The sequence below is a fragment of the Larimichthys crocea genome, chromosome XIV (assembly GCF_000972845.2).
Source record: "Larimichthys crocea isolate SSNF chromosome XIV, L_crocea_2.0, whole genome shotgun sequence".
Taxonomy (NCBI): Eukaryota; Metazoa; Chordata; class Actinopteri; family Sciaenidae; genus Larimichthys; species Larimichthys crocea.
The window spans coordinates 4320791-4334527 of NC_040024.1; the positions used below are offsets into that span (position 1 = coordinate 4320791).

The 13737-nt window shown below is 39.0% G+C and overlaps 1 protein-coding gene across 1 annotated transcript; it reads left to right on the top strand.

Moving 5' to 3' along the window:
• The first annotated feature begins 3087 nt into the window (after positions 1-3087).
• On the top strand, positions 3088-6971 carry ponzr1 (plac8 onzin related protein 1). The gene is made up of 4 exons (XM_010754129.3): positions 3088-3224; positions 4131-4268; positions 5245-5390; positions 6697-6971. Exons 2-4 carry the CDS (start codon positions 4133-4135, stop codon positions 6784-6786), a joined length of 372 nt encoding a protein of 123 aa, XP_010752431.1. The 5' UTR covers positions 3088-3224; positions 4131-4132; the 3' UTR covers positions 6787-6971.
• The last annotated feature ends 6766 nt before the right edge of the window (positions 6972-13737 follow it).

The following is a 13737-nucleotide window of genomic DNA, read 5'->3' on the forward strand; positions in this document are numbered from 1 at the left end:
ACTTTTAGTGGAGAAAACGTGATAAAATGCCCTCCAGGGATAACATTCCCTTTAGGGTGCTCTTCTAGTGAAGAAAACTTGATAAAGTGCCTTTAAGGTCTCCCTTTCAGTGCAGTGGAGAAAGCACAATAGTGCCTTCCAGTGGAGAAAACATGATAAAGTTTCCTCTTAGTGCCTTTGTCGCGGAGAGAACATGATAAAGTGCCCTTCCAGTGGACAGAATGTGTTACAGTGCCCTCTAGGTGCCCTTCTAGTGTTAAAAACGCCACAAAATGCCCTCAAAGGCCCCCCTTTTATTGGAGAAAACACAATAAAGTGCCCTCTAGGTGCCCTTTGATTGGAGAAAATACAATAAAGTGCCCTCTAGGTGCCCTTTTATTGGAGAAAACACAATAAAGTGCCCTCTAGGTGCCCTTTTATTGGAGAAAACACAATAAAGTGCCCTCTAGGTGCCCTTTTATTGGAGAAAATACAATAAAGTGCCCTCTAGAGTGCACTTAGATTGACGAAAAGTGCCCACTGAACACAGTCTAAGTGTCCCATCATATACTTACAGTTGATTTGCCAATGGCTCTAACCTTTGTAGTGCTTGGTTTAATCCACAGGATGGCGCTCTCTCTTAAGTGTGCCAATTTAAAGATCAGTGCCTGATGTTGGCTTATGTTTTATGTTACACATTGCTCCCACCTTCTGGTAAAATGTGGCAAGTGCCCCCAATGTGCTAATATAGCCCGTCATACGCCTCTTTCTCATTGACATCAGTATCTTGTGTAATTTTACAGTGTGTTTTATTATAGAGGTACAGTAGCTACACTCACATAATAAAACAGTTTTAACCTTATTCAGGTTTTGTAAATGTTTCACTGTAAATGCTTTACGACAGTCTGCATGTTGGTGCTCAACCATGCACAGGTGGTGCCCTTTGTACTCTTTTTATTATTTTTTATTTCTATTTTATTATTATTATTGCCCTTCAAACAGTCCACTGTCCTTACCTACTGTTTGCTTTGCCTCCCCACAATCCACAGACCTGCAGGTGGTGTTTCTATGCTGCCCTTAGTTTCATATTTGTTTAAGTCATTTGTTTGAAATGTTATGACAAAAAGAACATGGATGACAAATTACCAGTAGACTAGATCATATTACCAGTACCAGTCCTCTGTTAGTGAAGTGCTGTCTCACAGTCTCACATACTGAGTGAGACATTCTTAGCTTGCAGTTTGGTTAATGTGTTTCTCTTTTGCTGTTGTGTTTCATCCCTGCCCATGAGTCAATCTGCCATGACTTCAACCTGAAAATTGGTACTGTCACTATTACCCCTAACCATGCTGCTAAAAACCTGGGCGTCGTACTAGATGATCGTCTTTCTCTCTCTAAGCACATTTCCTCCGTAGCGAGGTCATGTCGCGTTGCATTGTACAATATTAGAAAAATCAGACCGTACCTGACCCAATATGCCGCTCAGCTCCTGATACAGGCTACAGTCAGCTCCCGCCTCGATTACTGCAACTCCCTCTTGGCTGGCCTACCTGCTTGCGCGATCAAACCTTTGCAAATGGTCCAGAATGCCGCAGCGCGACTGGTTTTCAATCAACCTAAAAGGTCACATGTCACCCCGCTCTTCAGCGACCTGCACTGGCTGCCTGTAGCTGCCAGAACTAAACACAAAGCTCTGACGCTAGCCTACAAAACCATCACAGGATCTGCCCCTGCCTATCTCAGCGCCTTACTAAAGGCTCACGTCCCGACCAGGGCGCTACGCTCCGCTCATACAAACCGTCTAGTTGTACCCTCGCCTCTCGCAAAGCAAGGTCACTCTAAACTCTTCTCTGTGGTCGTCCCCAAATGGTGGAATGACCTACCAACGGCTACAAGAACAGCAACATCCCTTTCTACCTTTAAAAAACTTGTAAAAACCTTTCTCTTTCGAGACTGCTTCTCTGTCTAACAAAACTAACAAAACTAACAACTACTCTGTGTCCTTTACACCTTTCTCAGCTTATGTCCTCCTCTGTAAGTCACTTTGGATAAAAGTGTCTGCTAAATGCAATGTAATGTAATGTAATGTAATGTAATAATGTTTCTTGATTTGCTGTTGTGTTTTTTGATTTGTTGTTGTGTTTTTTGACTTGCTGTTGTGTTTTTTGATTTGTTGTTGTGTTTTTTAACTTGCTGTTGTGTTTTTTGATTTGTTGTTGTGTTTTTTGACTTGTTGTTGTGTTTTTTGATTTGTTGTTGTGTTTTTTAACTTGCTGTTGTGTTTCTTGATTTGCTGTTGTGTTTTTTGACTTGTTGTTGTGTTTTTTGATTTGTTGTTGTGTTTTTTAACTTGCTGTTGTGTTTCTTGATTTGCTGTTGTGTTTTTTGACTTGTTGTTGTGTTTTTTGATTTGTTGTTGTGTTTTTTAACTTGCTGTTGTGTTTTTTGATTTGTTGTTGTGTTTTTTGATTTGTTGTTGTGTTTTTTGATTTGTTGTTGTGTTTTTTAACTTGCTGTTGTGTTTCTTGATTTGCTGTTGTGTTTTTTGACTTGTTGTTGTGTTTTTTGATTTGTTGTTGTGTTTTTTAACTTGCTGTTGTGTTTCTTGATTTGCTGTTGTGTTTTTTGACTTGTTGTTGTGTTTTTTGATTTGTTGTTGTGTTTTTTAACTTGCTGTTGTGTTTTTTGATTTGTTGTTGTGTTTTTTAATTTGCTGTTGTGTTTCTTGTTTTGCTGTTGTGTTTTTTGATTTGCTGTTGTGTTTTCTATGTTGTTGTGTTTTTTAATTTGTTGTTGTGTTTAGTAATTTGTCGTTGTGTTTTCTGTTTTTGTTGTTGTGATTTGATAAAAACCAAGACCAACATCTTGGAAAGACGTGTTAACAAACTGCTTGTTGGAAGGAGCAGCATCAGGAGAGACGACTGAGTGAGAAGATGTGAGAAAAGGAAGAATCACAAGAAGCCAGTTTAAGTTGGACTGTTCAGAGACATTGAAAGTAATTTGAATGTTAGTGTTTAAGTTTGTAATTGCTTAGTCTTCCTGCCTAACCAATTAGGGTCGCCTCCACTTCTTGGTTTTGTTTTGTGGGTTGGGGGCTGAACTCTGATAAAATAGTTTCCATGTTGTCTGGAGGAGGAGTGAGTTGTATATAGTCTACACCTCCTCTTTCTTTACACACACACGCAGAGTGCTGGAGTAAGCTTAACACATTTTCACTGTTCGGAGTTCACGAAACCAGAGAAAAGGTAAGAAAAAGTTTATATATTTGCATAAATATGATAATTAGAAGTATTTAGGGTTGATGTAATAATAGTAACAGTTAATTAAATAGTTTAGTTTATCATTGGTTCATCTTGTATGGCATTAAAAATATTTTAGTCAAAAAGGGAACTCTTTGTTAACTATTGAATTGCAATTATTACCATTTCAGCAAAGTTATGATGAAGCAAGTTGCCACATTTGACCCTTTTATACTCATAAATCTGATTTATTTGACTGTTTTAGCCACATTTAAGATTGTAGTTTCAATAAAACACAGTGTTCTGCATCATGGCAGACAGAATAAGTAGCATTTGGAAACATTAAAAAGATTTTCACTCATTTCCTCTAACTTATAACTTTAATATAATATGTGACCAGGTGGTACCTGATGCACAAGACCCAGAATAAACTGGAACCAGAGACTGCTATATGACAATATGTTTGATAAGATGCTGATAAGATGTCTCCAGAGGGAGTGTAACGGACTTAAGGTGAAGGTGATTCCACTTCCCATAAAAACTCACACGCACTTAATTGTCCTATTGACCTTGAAGGCAGTACCTCTATAGTTTAGGGTCGTACATCCCGGGGGAGAGCAGCAGTCTGACCTTGCTGTCTCCCCGACGTATATTTGTGTGTGTGAGGGAAACGGGACTGACTGTGTGTGTTGATCCTTCTGCCAGATGTCCGAAATAAATGGTGTTTAGTTTGCCAAAAGTGACGCCCTTCTTCTGTGAAATACACAACGCAACGAGAGAGTACAAAGCCGCTACAGCAGCAAATTATATAACACATAAATCAAAGCAACCATGAGTATCGTATAAAAGTCTTGATCAAAACCCAGTGTTTTCTATGCATGAAACAATCCCTTATGCCCCTTCCTAATTCAGACATGGCCGTCCAGCAGCAACCAGTAAGCGTAAGCGTGGCAGTAAACACGTACTCCCCACCTCCAGTAACAACCTCCCCTCAAGGCCTTGGGAATTGGAGCACCGAACTCTTTGATTGCTGCGGTGATATGAAGACCTGTAAGTGTCAGCCATCACCACACACTTTATTTGTAACTTACTGAACCTCCTCAATGTGGGAAATGGGGAACATTTACATCACTCTGTGACAGCATTTTGAAGTCTCGCCTTTATAAGTGAACTAACAATTCCCTATAATGAGTGTCTAAACTGTTAAATCTCTTAAAGCTTTATCAGTAAGTGGAGTTTGCTTCATGGTCATGGGAACATGGATTTCCAAATGATTGTTTTTCTGGGCGCTTTAAGGTCAAGCTATTGTCGAGGGTTTTACTGTTCCCCCTGCCTTATCCTGTTGATGTACGAGAAGATAAACTGAAATAAACATTTCCTCAAGAATTTCCTTCTGAGCTACTTTTCACTTTGGTCTTTTTTCCATCTTGAGGTTCTGATAAAACAGAAACAGGAAACCAGTTATACAGTTTATCTTTATGGGTTATACTGGCGCCAAATTAACAAGAAGACTGTCAACATATGACGTCCTTTATCTCATGTTTGTGCCGGGAGCTTTAGTTGACTTCAAACTGTTTATATGTTGTTGTTTTTTAACATTTTGTCAACACTACAGAAACACTAGATAACTGGTAAATATGATAAGGTTGTCTGATATTGACTGCTGTTAGTTATTGGTTTGATTAATGGTTGTGTATTGATTACTGACATTGACTGAGTCAAGACAAAGACTATAGTTTATTGAGACCGGAACAAGACCAAGACTTTGAGATGCTGAGACTGAGTCAAGCACAAGACCAAAGCAGGCTGAGACTGAGTCAAGACCAAGACTAGACTACATCAAGACCAAGATTTTGAGAGGCCAAGACAGAGTCAAGACCAAGACCAAGGCAGGGCAAGACTGAGACAAGATAAAATATCTTGAAATATCAGTATGGCATTTCTGCATGCAGATATTATGACTTCCCTCAGTGTTTGTATAAAGTCAGAGTTCATGTGCTGTGTTTTTGTCCTCTCTGTCCTCTAGGCTGCTGCGCTCTGTGGTGTTTCCCCTGCATGCAGTGTCAGACAGCGAAGGACTTCGGCTGGTGCTGCTGCATGCCACTGCTGGACTTCTGCGGCGTGGTTTCCTGTACACTCCGGTCCTCCATCAGAAAGCAATATGGCATCCCTGTAAGGGCTTGGGGAAGGAGGGGGTGTAGATATGTAGAAGGGTGTCGTATATTCAGTGGTGATGCAGTTAAAGATTTTTGAAGAAAAACTCTGCCGACGCTGTCTTAGCTGTATAACAGATTTATAACAATAAGTTCAGTATCGTAATCAAGTAAAACGTTACTTGGAGAGCCTCCAGCCGAATAATGAGACTCTCCCGAACTATGCGGGGCAAGCCCTTATATACCATGGAGGTTATGCTCCCAAGACATGCAGTCAAAATAAACAATAGTATAACTCTTGTGTAAGAGAGGGACAAAGGAAAAGAGAGGCCCCATCTCACAGAGGATGCATCTCACATAGCTCTTTTAACATAAATTGTAATACATACATTAACAAACTTGACAGTGGCGCCATAAACACACTTGACAGTGACGCTATCCACACTTCGGTTTGGCCAGATTTATCTAGACATTTCTCGAAAAGCAATAGAAGCGCAGTTTTCATTCTGTGTGCATGTTATATGCTGAATTGCATATAATTCAGCATATAACCCCCCCCTCCCATCCAAGTTCAGGCTCAGGATTTTCTAAGGAAATCTCTCAAGAGCTGTTTCGAAACATCCTGAACTTTGTTATGACCCATTTTCCACAAAATTCCCCGAAATGTGTAGTATGGTGTGTGCGCTTCTCATGAGTGTGTATGGTGTGAACGTGTGCTTGACTTCTACATGATCTAATCAAAACGCCCTTGCAGAGCAAAACATTTCCTGTTGGAACGGGAAATTAAATACTGGCAGTTTTCCCAGACTATGATTTTGTTGAGCAAGACTTCTCCAAAAGATGTTTCCCAACTCTCATTAGTAGATGTGTGTTTGTGTGTCTATGTGTGTATTTGTGCATCTCTATGTGTGCTTCTGTCACATTAAATTTAAACATATATATATATGAATTACTCAAACAAGCCACTTGTAATGGCACCCACCTGTTAATCAAAGCGGCCACACTGTTAATTCTACAACTTTAAGCCTTAATATAATTTGAACAGGTGGGTTGTATAAAAATTCAGACTCACCACAATTGTCATGAACGGGGAAATTAGCTATAGAGACCAATAATAATAATAATAATAATAATAATAATAATAATAATAATAATAATGGTCAATAATGTAAGATCTGCATCAAAAATCTTTAATTTCAAGAAATGCAATCATATTTGTTATATTGTCGGCTGCAGTTATTACATTTTTTAAAAGGATGTTTTTTAATGCTGTGCCAATAATGTAATGACGGCCATTTCACTCTTTCTCTTTCTAATTCCCGCAGGGCTCGTGCATGGGCGACTACTGCACGGTGTGCTGGTGTTACGCGTGTACCTGGTGTCAGATGCATCGGGAGCTGAAGATCAGGCAGTGAAGAGATAGGATGCAACTGTTAATTGGCTTAAATTAGATGTAGTCTACTGCTTTATACAGCATAAAAGTTGGTGTCAACTACATTTCTATGTAAAAACAAAAATAAAGGTCATACTCTTTGTAATGTTTTAATAATTAACTCTGATTTATTGTGGTCAATAAAGATTTTCTATTTCAGCTTACAAACTGCTCTCATAATCTGATTCCTCACAAGAATGGGGTGGAGTTAAACCTGCGTGAAACATATAATATATTTCAAAAGATCATAGACCAATAATGTGTGTTTAACCATGATACCTATTAGACTTTGTATGTTGAGGGTTTCCATGAATGCAAAGTTATAACTAAAAAAATCCCCAACTCATTCCCAGACCAGAAAACATAACTGTTGTGAGCTACATTATCTTAACACTGTTCGCAAACTGATTTGCATGTGCAAGATGATGTGTTCATAAAAGCAGGTTCAGTTTACACAGTGTTTGTGAGAATGACTGACTGATTTAGCAGAGAAATGCAAAAAAAAATCTAATAATTAGTGATGATGCACAGTGTTTATACATGGCTGCTAATGAGGTGAGATGATCTGTAGCATTATTATATAATCCAATTGGAGAACAATTTTTAACCTAAATATTAAAGGTAAAGGCAGCACCTACCACCGACTCACAGCTGTGCTGATATTTACGGTGGCCCTAAAGTGCAAAACACAACAGCAAATTCAAAAACACAATAGCAAATCAAATAACACAACAGCAAATCAAATAACACAACAGCAAATTCAAAAACACAATAGCAAATCAAATAACACAACAGCAAATCGAATAACACAATAGCAAATTCAAAATGGAAAGGGTAGGTACCCTCAGGCGACATGAATCGTCGCTGATTGGACTGGTGGTCCTTTGAACTGGAAAGACATGGCTTACATGTTTTCAAAATATGAGTGCTGTTAGTGACAACGTACGCACTGCTATTAAAGAATATTTTGATGCACGACATGGATATGACGTGATACTACGGAAGCGCATTGCATTCACTGGATAAAAAAAAAAAATTACAAGAAAAGATCTTGTAATTACGAGATAAGGAAAGGTGCCTCATTGGCCACTGCACTTCGGTAGAGTTAGAAAGACATTGGCTCTTCCGGGATCAATAACTCTTAAGTGAAAAGTTGTTAAAAGACAAAACACGCATATTTTCAACTGTAGTAAGACAGACAACGAGCTACAACCTAACACTCATCACAATGAGCTACAACCTAATGTTCATCAAAACAAGCCATCCTCGGAGCCAAACCAACAACATTAGTGTTTACTAGGACTTTTCATAATTTCTGGGAATTTTTATTAGGAATATTAATCAATAACTTCAGTATGATACAGTACTGTGGTAACGCTATCTACTCTTTAAAATCAAGTGTCTAATTTATTTATTATTATCCAGTGAATGCAATGCGCTTCTGTAGTGTTATGTCCATGTCGTGCATCAAAATATTCTTTAATAGCAGTGCGTACGTTGTCACTAACAGCGCTCATATTTTGAAAGTTCAAAGGACCACCAGTTCAATCAGCGACGATTCATGTCGCCCGAGGGTACCTACCCTTTTCGTTTTGAATTTGCTGTTGTGTTATTTGATTTGCTATTGTGTTATTCAATTTGCTGTTGTGTTTTTGAATTTGCTGTTGTGTTATTCGATTTGCTGTTGTGTTTTTGAATTTGTTATTGTGTTTTTGAATTTGCTGTTGTGTTTTGCACCTCAGGGCCACCGTAGATATTCAGTATAACAGCACAACCTCAAGTGTGATATTGTTTTTATACAACAGTTCTACAAGCGCCATTTACTGGTTAACATAACGAGTGGAAACAGATTATGACACAGTGTTTGTCACATTGAGAATGGGAATGTTGGCTCACACTTACCCTCCTGTCCGCTCATATACAGTATCAGAATATTAGAAAGTTTGAATGCCAACAGACTGAACACAGCTCACAGTCAACAACAGAACTAATGCAGCAAGGAATTGCATGACGACATTATGTCCTTTTCTTTTTTAACGGATGGTCCGGTGTATCCTCTGCTAAAGGAAGCAACACTTGGAGAATTCAAACAGCTCTTTTCATGACCACTACATGTATACTTCTGGGTCATTTCACTCGTTTAGGAAGCAAAATAGACTATTTGACACCACAAACAAGCAAAATGTTGCTTGCATGCTACCTTACTGATGAGTTGGTGTTACTGGTTAGACTCAAACCTTAGAGGGCAGCGTTGGACTAAAAAGAAGCTACTAGCTGAATAATGGCCAGTTATTTTTACATTTAGACACTAATGTGGGAATATGTAACCATGTAAGACTTTTTTCTCAAGTATATACTGGTACTGATACTGGTAAAGGGAAAGCTGGCGGTGTACATTGCCCTTTTCTATTTGCACTTCTGATTAGATGCTAAATTGCATTTCGTTGCCTTGTATTTATACATGTGTAATGACAATAAAGTTGAATCTAATCTAATCTACATCCTCCTAAACTTAAACTTTGAGCACTTGATTCACAGTTTCCCCTGCTGTTCCCGAAACTTGTCCTCGGCTGGACTTTGGGAGTCAACTGGGCACACACCCAATAAAAAACAGGCAGGCTGAGCTCTGGAGACTCAGCATGTAATCTAGTAATTTCATTTCTCTTTTTTTCAGTACTTTGTGTGTGTGTGTGTGTGTGTGTGTGTGTGTGTGTGTGTTCATATAAATATATAAAAATGTTTGTGTTATGGGTTTTTCTTTAAAGAAAAACCCTTGAATAAGGACGCCTGGATTCAAAGTATCAAAGTTTAAGTTGAATTTTTTATTCCTGTATAAGAAGGAGCGTTTAACAGTGCAACACACAAAAGGGGTCACAGAGAAAAGGCTCCCTGAGGAGCTCTAACAGTTGGTTCTTATATATATTTTTTAAAATGGGCTGTCTCGGACACCTCCCACCTGATACAGATATTATCATAACGTCCTCGTCCTTTTTTGGTTATCTGCTCAGTTATGAAAATTATGTTTTTTGTCCAAATGATACTCCCCTATACTGTCCTTGTACTATTGATTTATAATTATCTCTCCCTGCCAGCCTCAGTAAATCACAGGCCAACTAAAGGAAATGCACGAGACATGCAAAAGACAGGATACACACACTATATGAATCAAAACACCTGCACCCCAGTATAATTCTAATTTTTATAACAGTTCGCAAACTGATTTGCATGTGCCGCATGATGTGACTGATTTAGCAGCAGAATGCAAAACAATATCCAATTGGGGAACAATTTTTTACCCAAATGTTAAAGGTAAAGGTAAATCTACGACCGACTCACAGCTGTGCTGATATTCAGTATAACAGCACAACCTCAAGTGTGATATTGTTTTTATACAACAGTTCTACAAGCGCCATTTACTGGTTAACATAACGAGTGCAAACAGATTATGATTTGTTTGTCACGAAAGTAAAACACAGTGTTTGTCACACTATCAGCATATTAGAAAGTTATTGATATAAATTTGAATGCCAACAACGCTGTCTGTGAACGCAGCTGGTGAAGAGGGACGAGGCAAGAACAGTTAATCAGAGTTTATAATAATGCAGTCCAGTAAGGACACAGACCAGGTTTCATAGAAGAGACAAGCATCTGTTTGTCTGTACTGATAAACCACAGACCCGCTGTGTATATACTTCTGAGTCATTTCACTCAGTTAGGAAGCAAAATAGACTTTTCGACCACACCTGATGGCTTCATGACACCACAAACAAGCAAAATGTTGCTCCCATGCTACCATACTGATGAGTTGGTGTTACTGGTTAGACTCAAACCATGAGGTCAGGTCGAAGTAAGGTTCCTAAATAAGTGAAATGACCCAGATGTAAGGAAAGGAGCTTCAGTACTCCATTAAATCATCCACAACCAGACATCACATCTTTCCTGGGAATGGTGGCTCACGCTCACCCTCCTGTCCGCTCATATACAGTATCAGAATATTAGAAAGTTTGAATGCCAACAGACTGAACACAGCTCACAGTCAACAACAGAACTAATGCAGACCAGACGGTGCAGTTTTTGTGTCTGCTGCAAGGAATTGCATGACGACATTATGTCCTTTTCTTTTTTAACGGATGGTCCGGTGTATCCTCTGCTAAAGGAAGCAACACTTGGAGAATTCAAACAGCTCTTTTCATGACCACTACATCTATACTTCTGGGTCATTTCACTCATTTAGGGAGCAAAATAGACTATTTGACACCACAAACAAGCAAAATGTTGCTTGCATGCTACCTTACTGATGAGTTGGTGTTACTGGTTAGACTCAAACCTTAGAGGGCAGCGTTGGACTAAAAAGAAGCTACTAGCTGAATAATGGCAAGTTATTTTTACATTTAGACACTAATGTGGGAATATGTAACCATGTATGACTTTTTTCTCAAGTATATACTGGTACTGATACTGGTAAAGGGAAAGCTGGCGGTGTACATTGCACTTTTCTATTTGCACTTCTGATTAGATGCTAAATTGCATTTCGTTGCCTTGTATTTATACATGTGTAATGACAATAAAGTTGAATCTAATCTAATCTACATCCTCCTAAACTTAAACTTTGAGCACTTGATTCACAGTTTCCCCTGCTGTTCCCGAAACTTGTCCTCGGCTGGACTTTGGGAGTCAACTGGGCACACACCCAATAAAAAACAGGCAGGCTGAGCTCTGGAGACTCAGCAAATGTAATCTAGTAATTTTAATTTCTCTTTTTTTCATAAGTACGTGTGGTGTGTGTGTGTGTGTGTGTGTGTGTGTGTGTGTGTGTGTTCATATAAATATATAGAAAAAATAAAATTCAATAGCTTGCCTTTTTTACATTTCTATTCTAGTTTTTATAGGCGTTTCCTTATCTGCTTTGTGTAGCAAAGTGGGGCTTCAAGCAAGTTAGTGCATTCGATTGGGTGGTTTTCAGGGAGTTTACAAAATTTATACAACGGCAAATGCAGTTGCTATAGGCAAGTTGAAATATGCCGTTTAAATACAATCACAATCAAACGTGCTAAATTTGCCTGAATTACAAGTACAATGAAAGCCCTTGGGGACCGAAAGAGCCGGCTCTGTAGTCTATGATGATCGTTAGACGGAACACTTCACTTCCTCTAAACACACCCTCCAAACCTCATCTCTGATATTTTTTATTCAAATTTAACTAGCTGCCACATAATGACAGGATGTGGAGCAATCATCAGTATACCACGAGGTTGCTTATTAACAGCGAGTCTTTCTCAAGTGAGTTATAAGAGCTTGTAGCTGAAATTCAGTTGAAAGCAAAATAAACAAATGCAGCCCTTGTGTACATATAAACCAATGAAGAGCAAGTATATTTACAGAAAAATAAATAAAACCGGAGCCCCGAAATCAAATCAGGTGTATGATTTATAATTAAACATCAGGTAACTTACATGGTACATAATCCCACAATTAGTGTCTAAATGTAAAAATAACTCGCCATTACTCAGCTAGTAGCTTCTTGTTTAGTCCAACGCTGCCCTCTAAAGTAAAACAGATGTTAACACAGCTTCATGTCAGCTCTTTCAATGCCTCCTGGTCCTTTCCTAAACATTGTCCTCGATGGAAAACGTCAGGAGGTCCAGGAAGAGTGTGATTCTTTTTTGTTATTAAATTATATCAACTTCTAATATGCTGAAGTGTGACTGTTACGTGGGGCCAGGAAGTAGGACTGTGTTTGTTCTCGCCCCCCCTTTTTCTCCCTCTCGCGCTCTCGTGCACAGAGGAGACCCCAGGGAGACCATTGTCTCATCAGCATGAGCTTACTTAAAGAGGTCCTCTCTCTTGTCTCTCTCTCTATCTCCCTGCAGGTGACCGTGTGAAGGTGAGGCTCTGGATGCCAGGAGCCGGTTGGGTTGTTATTTTTAGTTTGTTCGGGGTTCCTTGGTAGTCCTGTTTTCGGTCTTTCATTAGGTGTGGGTTTAGTGCAGCTTAGTTTTGGGAGTGGATGCTGGGTGCGACGCGGTGGCTGGCCAGTGTTCTCTCTCTCGTTTTGTTTGTTTTGGCCAGGACCTCCAACCCTTTAGTTGTGTGTTTTCTTGGGGAATATTCATGTTGTTTTTAATTAATAAAATTATTATTGGTTTATGACAACTTTGTCTTTATGGTTTCTAAATGTTTCGGGCCTTGCGAGCCCTTGGTCCCGTAACAGTGACAAACCTTGTTTTACTTTCGTGACAAACAAATCATAATCTGTTGCACTCGGTTATGTTAACCAGTAAATGGCGCTTGTAGAACTGTTGTATAAAAAACAATATCACACTTGATTGTTCTGTTATACTGATATATCAGCACAGCTGTGCATTTGTTGTAAGCGCTCCCTTTAACTTTGTTTTAAAAAAATTGTTTCTCCAACTGGATATATAATAGGCAACTATAGATCATCACACCTCATTCTGCGCCATGTATGAACACTGCTACATCACTATTATGAGATTTTTAAATTAACAAGGTTTACAGTCTTACAGGTTACATATTCCCACATTAGTGTCTAAATGTAAAAATAACTCGCCATTACTCAGCTAGTAGCTTCTTTTTAGTCCAACGCTGCCTCTAAATAAAACATGTTAACACAGCTTCATGTCAGCTCTTTAAATGCCTCTGTGTCCTTTCCTAAACACTTTTCCTCGATGGAAAACGTCAGGAGGTCCAGGAAAGATGTGATGTCGGGTTGTGGTGGTCAAATAGTCTAATAGTGAAATGACCCAGAAGTATACACGTAGTGGTCATGAAAAGAGCTGTTTGAATTCTCCAATGTTGCTTCCTTTAGCAGAGGATACCCGGACATCCGTTAAAAAAGAAAAGGACATAATGTCGGTCATGCAATTCCTGGCGGCATTAGTTCTGTGTTGTTGACTGTGAGCTGTTCAGTCTG